General features: G+C 44.1%; 1 protein-coding gene across 1 annotated transcript in view; it reads left to right on the forward strand.

The window, feature by feature from the left end:
* Nucleotides 1-471: 471 nt before the first annotated feature.
* The window catches only part of VWC2L (von Willebrand factor C domain containing 2 like), a 41570-nt gene continuing 23322 nt past the window's right edge, over nt 472-18719 (forward strand). The window contains exons 1-2 of the mRNA XM_062506723.1: nt 472-882; nt 16454-16583. Of these exons, the coding sequence (XP_062362707.1) occupies nt 472-882; nt 16454-16583 (541 nt within the window). The remainder of the gene's footprint in view (nt 883-16453; nt 16584-18719) is intronic.

Raw genomic sequence — 18719 nt, forward strand, 5'->3', positions numbered from 1 at the left:
AAAGGACAGTTGCCACCACAGGAGGTTTAGACCATTCTTAAACTTGGTTTCAAAACCCTCTGAGCTGCCCCTCACCATGGGATTTCAGGCAGCTGGTTTAATTTCTGGTGCATCCAAAAACTCAACTGCAAAAATGAGGAAAGTGAAAATTAGATGATTCTGTGACCCACCACTCCTTCGGAGGTATTTTATGGTCATATGCTTACAGGCACGTGTGTCTAATTTAGGTATTTCGCATGCTGTGTTCTCTTTACCAATAATTAAGAAGAAGTTTAATTCAAATAAAACAGTGATAGTTATCTGTGCAGTTTTAAATCTCAGTTTTATCCTTCAGTGCTGGTTGAAACAATGTCTTTTTAAAGTCAATATTCCTTGAATTTTTATTTTTTTCTCACTTGAAACTGTTTGTTTTCAGACCACAACACTGGTCTCCCTATGGAAGCAACTGTTTGTATTTGGCTTTGAGGTCCCATGGAGAAGCTGAGGAGTGGGATGGCTCTTCATATCCATGAAGCCTGGATACTTCTGTTTGTGCTCCCTGGTTTGGTCAGTCCAGCTGCCATCAATCATGAAGATTACCCTGCTGATGAAGGGGACCAGGCCTCCAGTAATGACAACCTGATCTTTGATGATTACCGGGGGAAGGGCTGTGTGGATGACAGTGGCTTTGTGTACAAGCTGGGAGAACGTTTTTTCCCAGGACATTCCAACTGTCCCTGTGTCTGTACTGAGGATGGACCTGTTTGCGATCAACCAGAATGCCCTAAAATCCACCCAAAGTGCACAAAAGTGGAACACAATGGATGCTGTCCAGAATGCAAAGAAGTGAAAAACTTTTGTGAATATCATGGGAAAAATTACAAAATCTTGGAGGAATTTAAGGTATGGTACCCTTTCTTCAGTATTTCCTATTAGTATGCTTTAGGAGCTGCATATTTGTTGGGAGCTCTCAAAGGCACTCAGTATTTGCTTACTGCCATCGATGAAGGCTGAAGTTGTCATTTTTAGCTGTGATGCAGGTGTGGCTCATGTAAAAGCTGTCACCTCCCCTTTATGTGCACTCCCTGAGGGCCAGTGGTTGGTCAAAAGCCCCTGTGGGAATTGCCAGCCCTCTGCATCTGCCTCCTTTGCTCCTAGCATGGATCATGCTGGAATACCAAGGGTGTGTAAGCCAGTACTGAGTGCTTTTTAAGAACCCTTTTGCAATTTGGATAGCAAAAAATTGATGGCATGGTGTTGAGGGTTGTTACTCATTAACTATATGAGCGTGCAAATAAGTATATGATAAACTCTATTTAATTTTTTCATTTCAGCTGTGATAAGGCTGTCTAGAATGGAGAAGATGAGCTCCTAGGCAGATAAGCATCTCAAGCAATGAGAAGTGTGGGGTTTCATTGTAATAGTTGATTTCATGTAAGGAATGTCATAAAGAAATCCTGAAACATATCTTAAAAACAAGACAGTGTTTTCCAAAACCACAACACAACCTGCATTTCTCATTCTAGTGAGTTTGATCACGAGCTTTCAGTTCTGCTAAGGAAAACAGCATTTCACAATGAAGATCAGGGGCTGTAAAAGCTGTAGGTACACAAGTGTGTTCTTCCAGGTCATGTGGCTTTAAAAGTTGAACCTCCATAATTAAAAACAGCCCGTAACTCTTCATGGCTATGAGCCTGATCTTATTATACACTTGGACAGTTTATTGTCTTTCCGGAAAGGAAAATAATTTCATATAGGTCTGTGTACTTCACCAGTTCTTGGTAACATAGATAGCAATTCCCCTTTTCACAGGAATTGTCATTTTCAGGGAAGGTAGCAGTTAATAGTTCCTTTCTTCTGTCATGTGTGGTGTATGTTTATCTTTTTCTGTCCATCTGAAACTGCAGTCACTGAGTCTGCACAAGACAATTTAATGTCACAAGCACAAGGTAAAGCAAATGTATGAGGAACATCACCTTGATCAACCTGCTCTGCTTCACTGAGGGATGTGAAAGTGCTGTGTTTTTGTGAACTGCTCAGATAAGTTTCTTCTTGCCCTGGGAAGGCCTGGCCCAAGTTCATCCCATGATCATACTTCAGTGGTCCTATCTTGACTGCTGTGTTGTCAGGTGGTGAGATATCTCACATAGGTGATCAGGTTTTCATGTGAGAGGTAGAAGGTCTCATTTTTAGGAAGCAGAAATTTGTAAGGACTCTTTGAAGAGATTTCAGTGGGGGAGATACTTTAATGACAAGATCTATCTCTTGTACGTGCATTAAGTGGAAAAGTAGTAATCTCTTTCCCTGAAAGAAAATATTTCATCTTGATAACAGCTTAAACTCTAGGAAAAGAGAATACAGGAAAGAAAGGCTGTTGGAGACAGTTAGGAGCCATCTGGTTCATTGTTTGCTGTATTCAGATACTTGGGGTATTCTGTGGAAAGCAAAGTTCCAGTCCCCTCTGAGGAGCACAAAGTAGATGGTGTCACACTACTCTGACACACAGTAACCTTCTGTCCAGGACTATTGTGAGATCCTTCACACTTAATTTAGCTGACAGTCCAACTTTTGACCTAGACCTGTGTTTTGCTGAGAGCTCAATACTTTATGGAATAGGGCAGAAACCAATGTTTTGGAAATCCCTGTGTTTGCCTAGAATAGACAGTGGATTGCTTTTTCCCTCAGACTACTGTAGGAAACTCAGAGAATGGAAGATCACTGTTTCATGGGGAGAAAAGAAGCACCTGTGAACTATGACTTTTATAAATTCTATAGGAAAGACAGAACTTCTTTGAGATTCAGGAAGCTGCTGCTCTGAAGTCTTGACTTTATGAGGCATCCAAGCATTTTGTTGTTTATTTCAACAGAATAAAATTTACCTGCTATCTCTGCAGATGAAATCCGGAGCAGTTCATAGGTTTTACAGGCTCTGAGCTCTGCTCTTCCCTCATCCTGTTGAATTTATAAGGTCTACAAACTTTCTCACATCCATTACACACACACTGAAATCAAAGACGAGAGGCTGTTCTGACTCAAACCCAGGCTGCTTTCAGTGGAAACAGAAGCACTGTTTTATGTGGTCTCAGAACCCTTTCACCCACTTGATTTACTTTTGCTGGTATGTAGATTCCAAATCGTCATCTATAGAAGTGCTTGTCACTGCTGAGTTTCAGCTGAAATTAGCCTCTATTTAAAAATCTTCTGCAAGTGTGTGTCTGTGTGTGTGTGCCAGGACTGACTCATCTTGTAGAAATTTCAGCTGCCTGATCTTTCACAAATTTGGATTAATTTTTTCTCTCGGAATTTCTTTTACTTAGGATATCAATATCTATGAGAGGTTTCCAGTTGGGTGAATTTTCCTGTATTGTTTCTAGATTTTTTCCTCAGGTTTGGGGTGAGAAATCCAAATGTGATTTAATATTTTTTCTTACCACTGGCAGTAGTTGTGATGCTCTTAGAGTAAAAAATAGTTACAAAGGCCCATTTCTTGAACATTTAGCTTTCTAGTGAACAGATCTTGCACATCTGATTTTTTGAGTCACAACAGTCATAAGCACAAAATACAAATATGCCAACAAGTCATGTAGCTTAGACAGATATCCAAATATTTATCCTTGTGTCCCTCAGTCATTAACATGTACAACTGAAATGCTGAACTGAAGTTCAATTATAACTCCAAACCCATTGAGAGTTTTTCTTGTATCCTTTTGTAAAATTTTTTGTCTTTGACAGATGGCTTAGTAACCCCATGCAGCATCTTCATCTCTTATGGGTCCTGGGAGGTGTTGATGGATTTGGGACCCCAGCTGCCTGTACAGAGCCTGCCTCATTCCCTGCTTTCAGTGGGATTTACCCCCAGCTTTGGCTGAGGCTGAGGTTCCACCTGGAAACCCCTGCAGAACAGGCCAGCACAGTCTCTCTAATGTTAACCATGGTCTCATTCAAACGTGTCTAAAATACAGATTGATGCCTGGTGGTCAGGATTCTGATGCTTGTGGAGCAGGAGAGTGGGCAGGTCTGGTGGGTTTTACTGGGATCCATCTCTCTCTCCCATCTTCTTTTCTGCTTTTCTCTTTGTTGGACTAGAATGTGGTCTCTCAGGTCCCCACTGACCCCTGTCAGAGCAGGGGTGAAGGCAGCTGTGGTGGCTGCAGGGAAGGTGTGAAGGATGTTGGAAGTCTCAGGCTGTTTTCTCCAGAGGGATCTGGCTGGGACTCTGGGGGTCACTTGGCAGCTGCTTTTTCTCTCACGCATCATCCTTGCTTTGATTTCAGTTGTGTAGGTTAAGGTCTGAGTCCCAAGTGCTCTGTGCTCACCTGTAGGAACAGAGATCTTCCAGGGAGGTTGTTAAGCCTCCCCTTTCTTCTCAGAGACAGAAAACAAGCAAATGGAGATTGGTCTTGGTTATTGTAAGTACACATGGTTGTGTTTTAAATGAATGTCCCCAGCCAGCAGCTGATGTACAGTTAAGGCGACAGTGTTCTGCCAGTGTGATGGATATTCATTGGCAGCTGATGGAGAAATCCTGCAAATGTCACTGAGGCAACAGTGTCCCTAAGTGCTGATTAGTTTTTGTTCTCTTGCATGGCTTACTGACAGGAAAGCACACACATTTGAGAAATGGAATTATGGTGTGGTTACAGTGTATTTGTAGCCACAGTGAGGAGCCACTGGAAGAGGTTTGGGTTGTCAGTTTGGGAAGTCCATTATCAGCTTTGAACTTCCTAGGTCTCTCATCACCCAGCAGAGGCACATCCAGAATAACCTTCTGCAGACCTATGGATAAGTAGCAAAATGCCATTGCTGGGAGATAAATGGTCAGTTCACAAGAGATTGTCAAGCTGACTTCTTGAAATATTCTCTCTGTCTTAGACTGACAGGCAGGGACTGCTCCCAGTCCCTGCAGGAGGGTGAGCGTGGTACCATTTTCCACCAAGCCAGGGCAGAAATTTCCTAAGCACAGACATTAAAATATCTGTGTTAGCCTGGCAGAACATTGGGAGAGTTATCCTTTAGGTGGGAACACAAGAGGTTTTGGCCTACCTGATGATGTTCAAGTGAGAAGAGCAGGTTCAACCTGCAGTTGTGAACTTGAGCTTGGAAAACACGCTGGACATTTTTGGGTGCCCTTTGGTGGCTGTCTTCATTTCTGCCGAGCACAGAGCTGCAATTTCTTCTAGGCATTGGCTCTACCAGTGCTTATCCTCTGCTGCTGCCTTTATTTGCCTGCCCTTCCCAGTTACTTCTCCACTTCCTTGTCCTCTCCCCTTCCACTTTGCTCCTCCCAAACCTATCCTCACTGAAAAGGTCCTTAGGTGATGCCCAAGTATTTGTCCCTTGGATCAGCACAAGTATGGAGAGGTGGGAAAACAAACCTTGCTCTTGCCCTTGCCCTTTTCCTCCACACTGGGGAAAAAAAATAAAATAAAAAAGGAGGAAAGGTGAAATTTTTCCTTCAAGGGCCAAGTTTTTGCTGACTTGAAAAGAGTCAGGATTTCATTGCTCTAAGTTCTACTTTTTCTTTCTTCCCCTTGTTCCCTGCCACTATATCTTAAGTTCATTGCTTTGTTTTGTCCACAAATCACCTGTAATTCTTCAGTGAAGGTTTTTGTACTTTGCTGCTTTTATGTCTTCTTGAACAGTGCTTTGCACAGTAGGGACACAGCTCTAGCAGGGTTCTTTAGGTGTAATCAGAACCCAAAATCTATGAGGGACTGTGTGCTTACACAGCATTATCATACACTAATTCTCAGCTCATTATGGAAACCTTTACTTCAGAATAGTGGCACCTCCTTCTCCGTTGTTAATGCTCTTTAAAATGTTTTATTAATGCAATTACCTGAATTTAACTGAACCAAGCAAGGCCTCTCATGAAAAGGCACATGCAGGCAGGTATGCAGCTGCTATCCCAGCAGCTCTCAGCCTCTGAAACACAGTGTGTCCATCCTGGTGCTGGAGAAAAAAGGAGGTAGTGAAACCAAAAAGTGATTCCCCACCCCCAGAACTGTACCAGAAATAGAAATTAAGTGGTGTAAACAGCAGCCTGGCTCAGACCAGCAGGTACCCAGCCTAGGAGTGCAAGCTTATCAAATATGAATGAAGCACTTGGGATGTTGCAGAGTGTTACTGGTGGGGTGGTGCTCTTAGGTGAGAAACTAGAGTGTGGCAGTCCTGGGTGGAGAAGGCCAGCATTGGTCCTCCATTTTAATATTGGGATTTTTTTCTCTCCAAGATGTGTTCAGCAAGCTTTTTTTTCTACTATGACTCAAACAAGTGGGGCTTTTTAATTTTTTTTTCCTTCTTCTTCTTGTGTGTTCTGCAATTTCACATATGGCTAGAAAATCATAATACAAAAGAAATTTCAATAAGGTGCCTGTGATTTAATAAAAGGAGCCATGAACAATGCCAGCTCTGAAGATAGCATACAGCCATTGAAACCAGACAGGGGAAACAGAACATCAGTCAGATGGAAAAGTATGATTTATTATCTCCCTCCTGGCAAAATTACAGTGACAATGTCTATGCAAAGGAATCTAAAATTACTGACTTACTGTATTTCTGTCATAATTTGTACCAAGAAAACATACTAAAATAGATAGGCCTGTCACATATTGATCTATAGTGAAACCTATTTTTAAAATTATGCTATGCACTTAGCTACTGATTCTGTAACATATATATCACATTATGCACAAATACATTATTACAATAGGTGAAAGAAGGTGGGCTTTATTCAGAATTTGGCTAAAAAAAAAAAAAATCCATGGAATTTTCTTTCCTGGACCATAGTAATACATGGGGGGCCCCAAAAGCTCAGAGCTCAGTTGTGCTGGCTGTGCCACACACAGACAGTCTCAGAGATCCCCATTGAAATGGATGAGACCCAAAACTGAGCATCCCCACAATTCAGAATGAGCAGGAACTGAGCACAAGCCCCCAGTTTCAGTCATGGTGCAACAACCCGGTGCAGAACTCAGACTGTATGTGCAATTCCCAAGGAATTGGTAGTTTTCCAGTAAATATGACACAGGAATTAATGTGTGCCCAACATTCGTACTGCCAGAGCTGGGGCTGGGCTTTCAGTTATTCACTCCAGGAAATAGCCCATCAGCTCTGCTTGCTTCCAGAATTGGGGCTGTCCAAGGAGCTGCTGAAGGAGAGGGAGTATCTCTGCACAGCCAGAGGAGAAGCTCTGGCACTTTCCCTGCCCTCCCTCCATGGCTTCTGAAGCCTTACTGTCAAGAAAATGGAATAAGTAGCACATGCAGGTGTTACCAGCTCCTTCCAAGGGTGGTAAAATCAAGTTGAGGCTTTATCATTGTGCCAGACAATGCTCAGTGGGGCCAAGGAGAGAACTGCTCATCCCTTGGTTCTCCCAAGATGTTCATCTCTGTCACCCAAGCTGTTTCTGTGGGGCTGGTGAGCAGGAGGTCCTCAAGTCATCAGCTTAGGAAGAAGGATGTCATCCTTAGAAACATTCACAGCTCATTGGTGAGAAGGTTTTTTAGGGAACTGTTTCCTGACAGAGCCAGAGGAAGTGTAGGTATGTGTCTGTTGCCACTGGAATGTGCTCTATGCAGAATTGAATTAATTTTAAAAATGCTCAATCAGCTAATTATTCTAGTTACTATTTTAAAAGCAGTAATTAAATAAGTTCTGTAGTGACAATGCTCAGTCTAGTTGCAAAATAAGGATACATGAGCCTTCCTTACTCTGCTCTGTGGTAATATCAGAGGTAATTCTTTGGGAATTACAGTAAAATCAGTATACTTGGAGAAGCAATAGGGTTTGAAACAGCTCCTGAAAGCAGTGAATCTCTCAGTCTGTTAACTGTGGCCATCCCAGTCAGCAAAACCTTTCTTACTGAGGCTTAGCCCAATGTGCTCCCTGTATCCAGACCCCAGTGTATTCTCTCATCACAGATAACCCATTCAAACCCATTTTTAGTTCACATCCTTCCCAGCCTGTGCTCATTACCAAATGATGACATCCTGTGAGGGACAGAAACCTCCCAGACACCGCTGGCAACTGCAGAGGGAACAGGACCAAGATCCATATCTCCTCCACAGTGATGTCTGGATGTATTATACCTACCTCCATAATAGAAATTTAGTGTTTTATCAGTGTTTACATGGGGCTGATCTTGCCACCTTCTCCCAGCTCTCAGTGTGGACAAAGGAGGAAACACCAGACTCTGGTGTAGGGAAAACACACGTGAAAGGGATCACCTTTCTGAGCAGGTCCTCTGTTCCCTTCTCCCTGCTCCAGGAGGCTTTCTCCTAGATCTGGCTCCTTCACTGCAAAAGCCAACCAGGATGGAATGGAGACCAGTAAGCTGCCAGCTGGGCTCACTTTCCCTGCTGACATTAAAAGGAGCTTAACAAATGTGAAGCATACACAGATATTTTGTCTGTGTCTGAATGGGGCTGCACTTCACACTTTGGAACCATGGTCCCCATCTGTCATATCTGTAACCTTTCGGGAGTCCCCTTTCCTGGGCACTGGGCATGTCTGAACTAAAAAAACTATTGTAATTGAGTCATAAAAATTATCACCAAAGTAATAGAGAGCTCCAGTCCCCTCAGCCCCAGGGTAAGCGAAGTGCAACTATTGTAAGGAATAAAATGAGACATATATCAAAGCAACGAAAGCATTCTCACAGAAGAAGTGCAAAGTCATGTTTTTACAGAAAGCTTTGCTACTGCTCTTGGGAGAGAAAAGCAACCAGGAGATTGCAGATACACAGCTCTGGTGGAAAAGGGGCCAGGACTGGCTCAAGGTTGTCTCTCTCATCAGCTAATGGAGGAGTCACTCTTCAGATCCAGACATGGTTCCAGGAGCCTTTGAAACTCATCAAATTGCATGGCACAGAGCAGATATCTGACTACAAAGCACCTAAAGCCATCAACAACCCTGACTCATCAGATGTGGGCCCGGGATACCTGGGATGAGGCACATCTTCTGTGCCCCTCATCTGCCTTGCTGATCTGTGGGGCTCCCCAAGAATGTTGACAAAAGAATGGCAAGGAAAATGTTGTTTCTGCTTATGGACAGGCATGGCCTGGGGATGAGGGGAAGCAAAGAATACACTACCTGGAGCAGTTAAAGCATCCCTGTGCTTTTCCATCTCCAGAATCCAAGCCTGGTTGCCAGCATGCTGGAAAGGCTCTGATGTTAGCAGTGCTTATGTGTGTGTTGAGGGCTCCCTTAAAAACAGGATTTCAACTTCTGCTGCTGCTGCTTGGAAGCCAGGTCCTTGGTTTTGCCAATCTGCAGTGTGGTGCAAGCATTTTTCAATTTTTGGATGGCAATGTTGATTTGTATTGCTAGTGCTCCATATTAGTAGGATGCAGCTCCAGTTTTTTCACTGCAGATAAATTATCTAATGACTTAGTCCTTTCTTCCTGTTGCAAAGTAATTTGCAACCTGATGGTGTTTTCAGTGAGTGTGCTTGTCTGTAATTATTCAACATATTGTTTATTCAAGCAACTTTCCACCTATGGAAAATCCAAGTGGTTACAGTTTCTATAGTATAATTGGTATTGTATCCCCACTAGCTGGTTGGATAATTCTTATTTTATTAACTAAGTGACAAAAATAAGAGAATTTTTTCCCTTTCTAGGTTTTTGTATTGGCACAAATTTTTAACACAAATCAGAATCAGATGGTTATTTAAACACTGCTAATAGTGAAAGCCGAGTGAGCAGCTCAAAAGAGAAGTGGGCAGGTTTCAGTCTCACCTTCAGGCAGGACTTGTTCACCAGCTCCTTCTCCACAAGTTTGGCACCTGCAAAATTTCTCAGCTGAAAGCTTTCTGAATTTTCCTGCAATCTTCTGCTAATCTGCCTGAGATCACAGGCAATTTCAATAACAATGAAAATGATTCTAATTTCCCCTCCAGGAGTATCTCTGATGAGTGCTATCCCAGTTCCTTTTTTATTCCTCTCCCCTGGTTTATGACTTCCCACCTCAGACAAAATGCAAAAGCCATTTTTGCCTCCGACTGTATTTATCAGGTCCTTCCCAACTTTCTTCCCTTTCTTGCTTCTTGCCAATAAATCCCCCACCTGAAACTGTAGCTACAGAGATAATTTCCATCAGAATTTCCATTGTCCTCAGTGTCATTAAAAGTTACAGCTCCTCTTAAGAGCCAAGTGCCCAATTTGACAGACATCGCTCTGCTTTTCCTGCTGTTTTGTCTGAATCGAGCAGGATGCCATCAGTCCAGCCTGTCTGAGGGAAAAGGCTGACTGGGATTATCTTTGTGAGTCTCTTGAAAACTCACAGGGAGAGATTGACAGCAGCGATAGTTTTTAGTTTTCCTTTCCTTGGAGCCCAGCACTTGCAGGGGATGGGACACATCCAGACCTGTAGGCAGGGGATGCATGTGGACACAGCCTGTGGATCTGAATCTATGGCAGGGTGTGCAGAAGTGCCAGGTGAGATCCATTGCATCCCAAACCCCCTTGGCATCAGCAGAAATGCAAGGAATGGCACCTCGTTTTTAAGGTGTTGGCACTTCTTTTTCTAGCATGTTCTCAAAGGGGGAAAAAGCATTTTAACTCCATATTCAGTAAAACTGCCATGAAAACATGTTTTCTCTTTGCAGTATCACCTAGAAGAGGAACATCCTTACACACCATGTCCTTTTTGGTGTTTGAAGAAGCTGGGAGCTGAAATGCCTGATTTTGGTTTGCAGTGGTACCAGGAGTCCTGGTATCTCCTCTGCCTTTGCTCTGATGTGATGGCTCCTTGGGTTTCCCCAGAGCTCAGAAAACAAGCCCCCACTAGCTTAGTTTTGTGCTTATACCCCTTTTTGTCTTCCAGTCATCCAAGCAGATTTCTCCAGTCATTCTGGCCATGTTGTAAATTCACCTGTTTGACTCTGAAGAGCACCACAGGCCCCAATAATAGGTGTACTCAATTCAGTGGAAATGCTTGGATTGTCTTCCAATGACGTGAACAGCCCCTGCATGATGATCAGGTGCATTGTAACATGATGAGATGGTTATAAACACTTACTTTGCTCCCTGAAAGAAAAGTCAAGTATTCCTGTCTGGTAGGAGCTGTGTCTGGCTGGTGAAGGGCTGTTGTGTGTCAGGCAGCACAAGAACGTGGTCCTTATGCACCACTTCATGGGACCTTGTCAATGAGATGAAGCCTTCCAGCATGGATTAGGGGACATCCTTGCACAGAAACCCTCTTCAGGCTTAGCTGTAGGAATGAGTGGGGAGAGAGCACAGCAAATCCTGATAACTGCATCTCAGGCTTTGAGCAGCCTGGCTCCAGAAAAGGTGTACATTTTCTTCCATGAGGCTGAAAACCCCGGTACAAAGAAAATGCCGCACAACTCAAGGCCTTTTCTTGGAAAAGTGAGGAGAGGTCCAAAGTGTTAGGAAATGGCTGTGCTAAACATGCCTGGAGGAGCTGGCCTCTAGATTCATGGAGTGCAAGGTCTCCAGGAGTAACAGGTCTCTGTACAGTCAGTTTTAATGATACAAGATCCATTGGCTCTTGATATACTCAGGTGCCAAATGGCACTTTAGTCTTGGAAGGCTGCTTGGAAAATAAACAGCATTTTCCCAGCTCCTGGAGAGGTATGAGCCTCAAACCTGGGTGAAGCCAGCTGGAAGAATCCCAACTGATCACAGGGAGCTGCAGCCTTAAAACTTGGTCTGAGACACCTCCTGAGCTGGGTGATTTGGGAACCAGTTAGCCTGGTGAGTGTGGCAGCAGAGCAAAAAGTGAGGGAAACAGCTTCTTGTTGACTGACAGAATAGACAGTATCAGTCAGATATCATCTTCAGGGGTTTTGTAGAAGCAGCTAAGAGTGATTGACAAGCAGACATCGAGACACAGAAATCCTGATTGCAGGCAGGCAGGCAGGAGGAGAGCTGCAAAATGTTTCATAATTACAGATACGCTTCCTCCATTCACTGAGGGAGAATATTCCTGAGTGATGATACAGGGATGATACAATGTTCCTTGGTGATGACACAGGAAAACCTTTCCCATGATTGGGGCAGCAGAAGGGTGGCTTAGGTGCTGTAGCTATGGTCAAGGCATGAGCTAAGGGAGAAATGCAGAGATGAGTTTCAGGAAGTACTCGGAACAAGAGAATTCCTACGACTAAATGAGATGACTGAGGTGCTTCTTGCAAGATCTTGCCTAAAATCTTTGAAGTTTTGTGTGTCATTTATTGGTGTGATTGTACCAGGTGCTGTGGTCTAAAAAAAAAGAAAAAAGTTTGGTTCAGATCTCTTCAGCTGTAGAAAAGCTTAAAGGAGTAGATTTAAACATTATGAGTTCTGAATTTGGATTTATGTTTTCTTCTCTCCACCTCTCCCTTGGGTCTGGGAATAATCAGTTTTGTGGCTTATTCCCAAAAGAATTGTTTGATCATATGATCTCTCTGGCTGTCCACCGGTCCTTTTAGAGGACATGAGGGCCTGCTCACCAAACAGACCTCTCAGAGGTACTAAATTTCTGTAGGTTTTTGAAACCTTGTAGCTGACTAAAGAAGGATCCACCTGGTGCCCAACCCTGTAAGAGAGGAATAGCTGGATGATGTTAGCAGTCATAATTCCTAGGTGTGCTGGCATTTGCTTCCAAAAAGAGGGTGAAAGCAGTGGGGAGCTGGGTGTGAGAGTAAAGATTCAGAGGTGGTGCACCCATATTCTGTTTAGTTTCCCAATTTCCCCTGCTCAGGGTATATCTTATTTTTCATTCTGTTTCCTTTGCTGCCTTTTTCATGTGTTTGTTTATATAGTTTATCATTATGTACTCGCACACATAAAATCTTTATTAGTCATGTGTATTTTCTATTCTCTCTTCTAATTTTCCTTCCTTCTTGCATTGTTAACGTACTCTGCTGATTGCAGATGTTTCTCATTTGACAGCACCTGAGACTCAGGTTTTCCAGCCACACAACAGAAGGGGTGCTGTCTCCTTCCTCCAGCCATCCTGAGGTGTGTGATGGGGCCATTCCACAGAGAAGCAGAGGCTGAACCTGCCCTCCCAGCCAAACCTGGGCTCACAGTCCTCCTTGAGATGAGTAGAACAGAAGTAGAAATTGGGCTGTGATCTTAGGGGTGGTTATGAATGGGTTGTGCTGCTCTGGTCTGTTAGAAGTGACTGGCTGAAGGAGAGGGGGATTAGGGTCAGTGCAGAGACTGAGAAGGTCCCCTGTGCTCTGTGTCCCATTTCAGCTGCTGTTAAAAGCCCTTCAGTGGTGAATAGATGTTGGCCATGTCTGCTTCCCACCAGCTTGGCTTGACTTGGCCCCTGTGCTGACAACAACATCCAAGAATGCATCATCCCACTGCCCCTGACTGCTCTCACCCCCATTAGAGGTGGAGATGGGGAAAAGGGATTTCAGTGCTTTGCCCTGGTTTGGCCAAGTCAAACTGCTCTAGTGACTGGTACCTTCTACAGAAGGGCCCAGTTTGTTGCTGATAGAGCCATTTCTGAAATCACAGTGAGCAGTACAGGACCATGGAATGGTGTGGACCTGTAGCTGTGGCTGGGCATCCTGAGCACCCTTTCCTTTTGGGCAGTGGTCAGAAGAAAGTTTCTTTACCAGCTGCTCTTGAAATCTTGCCTAATGAATCCTTCCCTAGTGATTTTTCTAAGAGATTATTCTGCCTTGGACACAGGAGTGAATAAATTACCACCTTTTGTGGTCCTTTAATCTCAACACTCTTTCCAGAATATCAGTTTAAGGGATAAGGATAAAGCATTTGCATTGTCCATATGGGACAGTGTCCTCTCTCCTTCCTACTCTAAACCCCCCCCCTCCCCGTATTTTTAAAGTGTCCTTCTTCAGCAGGGATGAGAGTTCTAGAGAACTGTTTGAACTTCAGTGGCTCCAAATGTGTAAACCACCCCTCTTTCATGATTAATCTTTAAATTGGGAAACAGGAAACAAAAGCTAAGGACATCTTCTGCTGGTTCCCTGTTCTTCACTGGTTCCAAGTTTTTCATTTTGCTGCTTGGTCTTCCTGCTGCCTGTACCAATAGATAGAGGACTTTTTGGCCAGTGTCTCAGAATTGTTCCACAAGAAGGGTAGCACCAGGGAAAGTAATAGCTCGGAGGCAGAGCCTGCAGAGGACAGTTTCAAGACACTCAATCTCAAGTGTGCTTGGGGCAAAGTCCTTTCTGGAGGGACAGGGATTTGCAGGTTGGATCCCAAAGCACATCCCATGGAAGAAAGTACTAAGGCTCTCATAAACCAAGTGGTCAGGAGGGCTGGAGTCCCCTGATAAGTGGCACTGACAGGTGACCAAAGTGGTCAGGTAGAGGAAGATCCTGGTGACAAGACCAAGTGGCTTGACGTTAATACAGGAGGGAGGAGGAGCTGGCAGGGAAGGGTCTGGGTCATGCCAAAGCTGCCTTTTCATTTGGTGGCTGCCTGCTCCATGTTCTGCCAGGGTGTGCTTTCCCTCTGTAATTATGTGCAGCTCTTCCTGCTTGGAAAGCTGCTCCCAGCGTCAGGCAACTTCCTGGTTTAGTACAGTGTCATTTGCAGGCTGCACAACCAAGGCTGAGGCAGAAGATGTGTGTGTCATGTCTCATTTGTTCAGCTGCAGAGTCGTTCAGGGGCAGCTTCTGCTTGTGCTGATCCTCTTTGAGCTGTGGATTGAGCTGCAGCCCTGGAAGAGCATCACATATTTCTTAGCATTGCAGCCACTGGAGTAGTGAGGATGGGTACAACCCCTGGAGGAAACGTCAGTGAAAACTTCCACAAATCACAAGATCTAGTTCTGCTGCTCCATATAATTAGTGATTAAAATGAGTAAAAACAAAGCAGCAATTTTCTTATTGATCCCTCAGCAAATAGCTCTGTCTGTTTTCTTCTATATTGTTTCTTCTTATTAAATAGCCTTGAATAAGAAATGTCAGTCAAATGAATTTAGATTCCTTGTGCTTCAGACAGAAATCAAAGCAGAATTGAAAGAGGAACGATAATTAGAGAGAGGAATTCCACCTCCACACACTTCTTCCCTTGCTCAAGGAGTGCTGATTCTATCTAAATTGCCAAAGCCATGAGCAAATGAGAGGTGATAGGAATTATAGACTGCAAATGCTGAGACAAAGCAAGGGAAGCTTTAATTAGAGCATTTTAAGGTAGAAATGAATTTCCTGGGAATAAATTATTCTACTCAAGACACATGGAGCTTCTTAGAGGTGAACTGAAGCACTTCTTACACACCAGAAAACAGGGCTCAGGTTGTATCTGTCTTGTAGAAATGAGTGACCCATCACTGGGATCTGAAATACATCAGGATGAATCCTTCTTTCTTTGCATCCCACTTTATTTTTCAATATTGAGGAATATTTTCTAATACTGAGGAATTCCCACAGCTGCAGAGTCACGTAAAGCAGATTTTTTCCCAATACCCACATTTACTCGTTGAAATGTTAGTGATGGATGCTGAGAAACTGGGAGTTACATATTGAACCTACTGGTACTGAAAGGAAGTTATTTTCCTTTCAGTTCTCCTCTTATTCTCCTTCCTTAGCTCTGTTGCTATGCTTTCATGACACTTAAACACACATGAGTCACTGGGAACCTTAAAACACTGACCTTTCTATGTTTTTAGCAGATTTTCACAGGTTTTTAAAGGTTGAGACAGTAACAACTGTGCAATTTGGAGGTGGATAGAGCTTCCTGGCCGGATTGATGGTGTTGAAACAAAACTATCTATCTGGGTGCTTTAATCCTGGGTTCCCTGACTCAGTAGAATTGCTCGGTCTCTTAATTAATTACATATTTTATGTGAGTCTGTTGCTCACAAACCTTGTTGAAGCAAGCAGGAGAGGGGCCAGGTTGAGATTTCATGGTTGCATTGCAGGAAACAGACCCCTGCTGCAGCTGCTGCACAAACAGGGGATAAAATGGGTTTACTCCTCCAAGGGCAACACTGTTCTCCTCTGCCCTGAAAAGTGGGAATGGAAACACCCCAGGATGGAAATGAAAACACCCCAGTGGGAATGGAAACACCCCAGGAGGCTGGGGCATGGACAGCACCTCTTCAACAGCTTGGGGGTGGCTGGCAGTGGTGGTCCATGTGAGAGATGGGTATGGCCTGGAAAATCAGCCTCTGCTCCCTTCCTGGAATGAACCACCACTTGTGACCTTCCACAAATCCTGCTCTTCTTCTGGCTACACATGTAAGATAAAATAGATGGGTAGAGCAAGGTACGACCTAGAAGCTTCAGCTCCGATTTTTTGGCAAAGAGATCTAAAGTTCTAAAATACTCTGCACTCTGAGTGGGAAAACAAGGCTGAGGCTCGCTGGTTTTCCCGATGTTGTGGTTGCTCTTTTGTGCCAGAGGTTAACTTGTATCTCCGTGATGAATGACTCAGCCAAGGGGTATTGAACGCTGATGTGTTTGTCTTGTGGCAAGATGGGAATGTTGCAAACTTGTGAGCTGCGGGAGGCACTGGGCTAATTTGAGATTTGTTCCTAGCCCTCGCCATGCGAATGGTGTCGCTGCGAGCCCAGCAATGAAGTTCACTGTGTTGTAGCAGACTGCGCAGTCCCCGAGTGTGTCAACCCAGTCTATGAACCAGAGCAGTGTTGTCCTGTCTGCAAAAATGGTAAGAAAGAACTGTGTTGGCTTTAACAGAGATGTGAAGGAAACATTTGATTGAAATGCTCTTACTGAGGTTTGCTTCCATCAGCACGGGCTGGTCCTTCTCCTGGTGCTTCAGTTATGGAGTGGAAGTTTAAGCTGCCCTTCACTGCCTGTGTCTTCTCCTTGAAGCCAGTGGAATGGCTGGCTTGACAAAGGTTTTGCAGGATTGAGTCCTGATATCAGTGATTGTTGTTTCATGTCTTTGTTTTTTTGGGTTTTTTTTCCTCAAAATTAGTCTAACAGAGAATCAAATACATGAGAAAAGGTCTTTGTCCCTACATTAAGAAACCTATGGTTATTATCTAAGGCCAAGGGAAAAATCAAAATCAATGGCAGAACTTTTCCTGTGGCCAGTAAGACACCCACCAAGCCCAGAACATTGTTAGTTGTGTGCTGTAGTCTGTGTGTAGCACTGGCTCTCATTGTCCTGCTGAGGTGATTTCATGAATTATAGTCTGATTCATCAATACTTTCAAGAAATATTTTGGAATGACTGCAAGTACCTCTTTGGAAAATAAATCTGTTTCCAAAAAGGTCTCCCCAGTCTTGTACCGCAGCCTGTACTCACATACGTCTCTGAAAAAGCACCTTTCTCCTAATGTAGATGTGAAGACAGATTAAAAGGTAAGGCAGCTGCACATAAACATTTTCACAGCTTTCTAAACATGTAAGAAATGGCTGCTTGGATTCATCTCCTTGTGTTTAGAATTCACTATCCGTGTATATTTGCTCTTACATACATCACTGCTGCTGAATAAGAGTAATGGTTGCTTTTGTACCTAAATGAAAATGTTGGTAAAGAAATAACATTTTCAACACATTTTCTGCTCTGTAAGACAGAGAAAAAGGCAAAAAGTAGGAAACGTAAAATACTTTTACTGAAGAAACTTGAAAAATTTAAAAATGTTTGGAAAATTATGCCATAAATTTTACTTGAAATCCTGAGGTCTGTATCTGTATTTTTGTTCAAAAATATTTTGTCAGATTTTCATTGAGTTTTGTATTTCTGTTGGAAAGCAGAAAATGTTCATATGAAACCTCATTGGTTTGTTTTTATTGCTGAGGTTCAGAGGAGAGGTTTGTTACCCAGCGCTGTGCACCGGCTTTGTGCGCAGCCCGCTGTGTTTGGGTGTGAGGTTTCTCATCACACTCACCAAGACTGGTGTCCTGGGTTGGTGACTCGGAGGTACCACTGGCTGTCACCAGGCCTGGCCCATTCACACCTCACTAACACCTCTGGAGGGTGTGTGGCCTCTGCGTTCCTGTCACATGTAGGGCACCATCCCACATCCCCTCACCTGCAGTGGCAGCACATCCCATCCGGTTTGTGCATGAGTCCGACCTGTGAGCATCCCTCAGGAATGTGAGCATTCCCAGGAGTGCAGGCTCAGAGAGGCCTCCACACAGCTCCAGGAGCTGCTGGATTTCCCTACCAACCCTTCCCCACCATGACCATTTCCCCCAGAACCACACCCCCTTTGGAGGTAGGTGCCTTTCTGTGTTGCAGTCCCCAGCACCCCTAGTGACCAGGGGGAGAAGCATCTTTCTTTCCAGAACAGCGTGCCCAAAACAGTAGGGGGAAAGGGAAAGAGCAGCTCCTGCTGGTGGGGACAAGGACAGGAGGACAGAAAGAAGATCAGCTGCATCCTGAATGGACTGTAGAACACAGTGAAGTGATTGGAACCCTCATGAAGAAACCAGGAAACTTCATCCATGGTTTTACCAAATCTCTCCACTCCTCTTTTTGCTCATCTGTCAGGGATGTACATAAAGCTCTACATCTGAAATCTGGTTTAGGCAGGGGTGTATTTCTCACCATCCCCTTCAGAGCAGCCTGGATACCTTGGGCATCCTGTTCTCTGAGGCTTGCAGCACAGCTCAGCCAGCGGAGGGTTGTGGCTGGTTTTTGGGATGGATGGAGGATGGATGTCTGCATGGGGGTGCTGTGGGGGGAGCTGAACCCCTCCTGTTGTCCCAGCCTGGCTGCAGGGCTGGAGACTCCTCAGCTGGAAGGGCTTTCTCCTCCCTGCTGCTGGGGCTGACTGCCTTATAGTCGGCCCAAGCTGGAAGTTTTGGCTGTGTCCTTCACAAGTGTAAT

This window comes from Cinclus cinclus, chromosome 21, assembly GCF_963662255.1.
Source record: "Cinclus cinclus chromosome 21, bCinCin1.1, whole genome shotgun sequence".
Classification (NCBI taxonomy): Eukaryota; Metazoa; Chordata; class Aves; order Passeriformes; family Cinclidae; genus Cinclus; species Cinclus cinclus.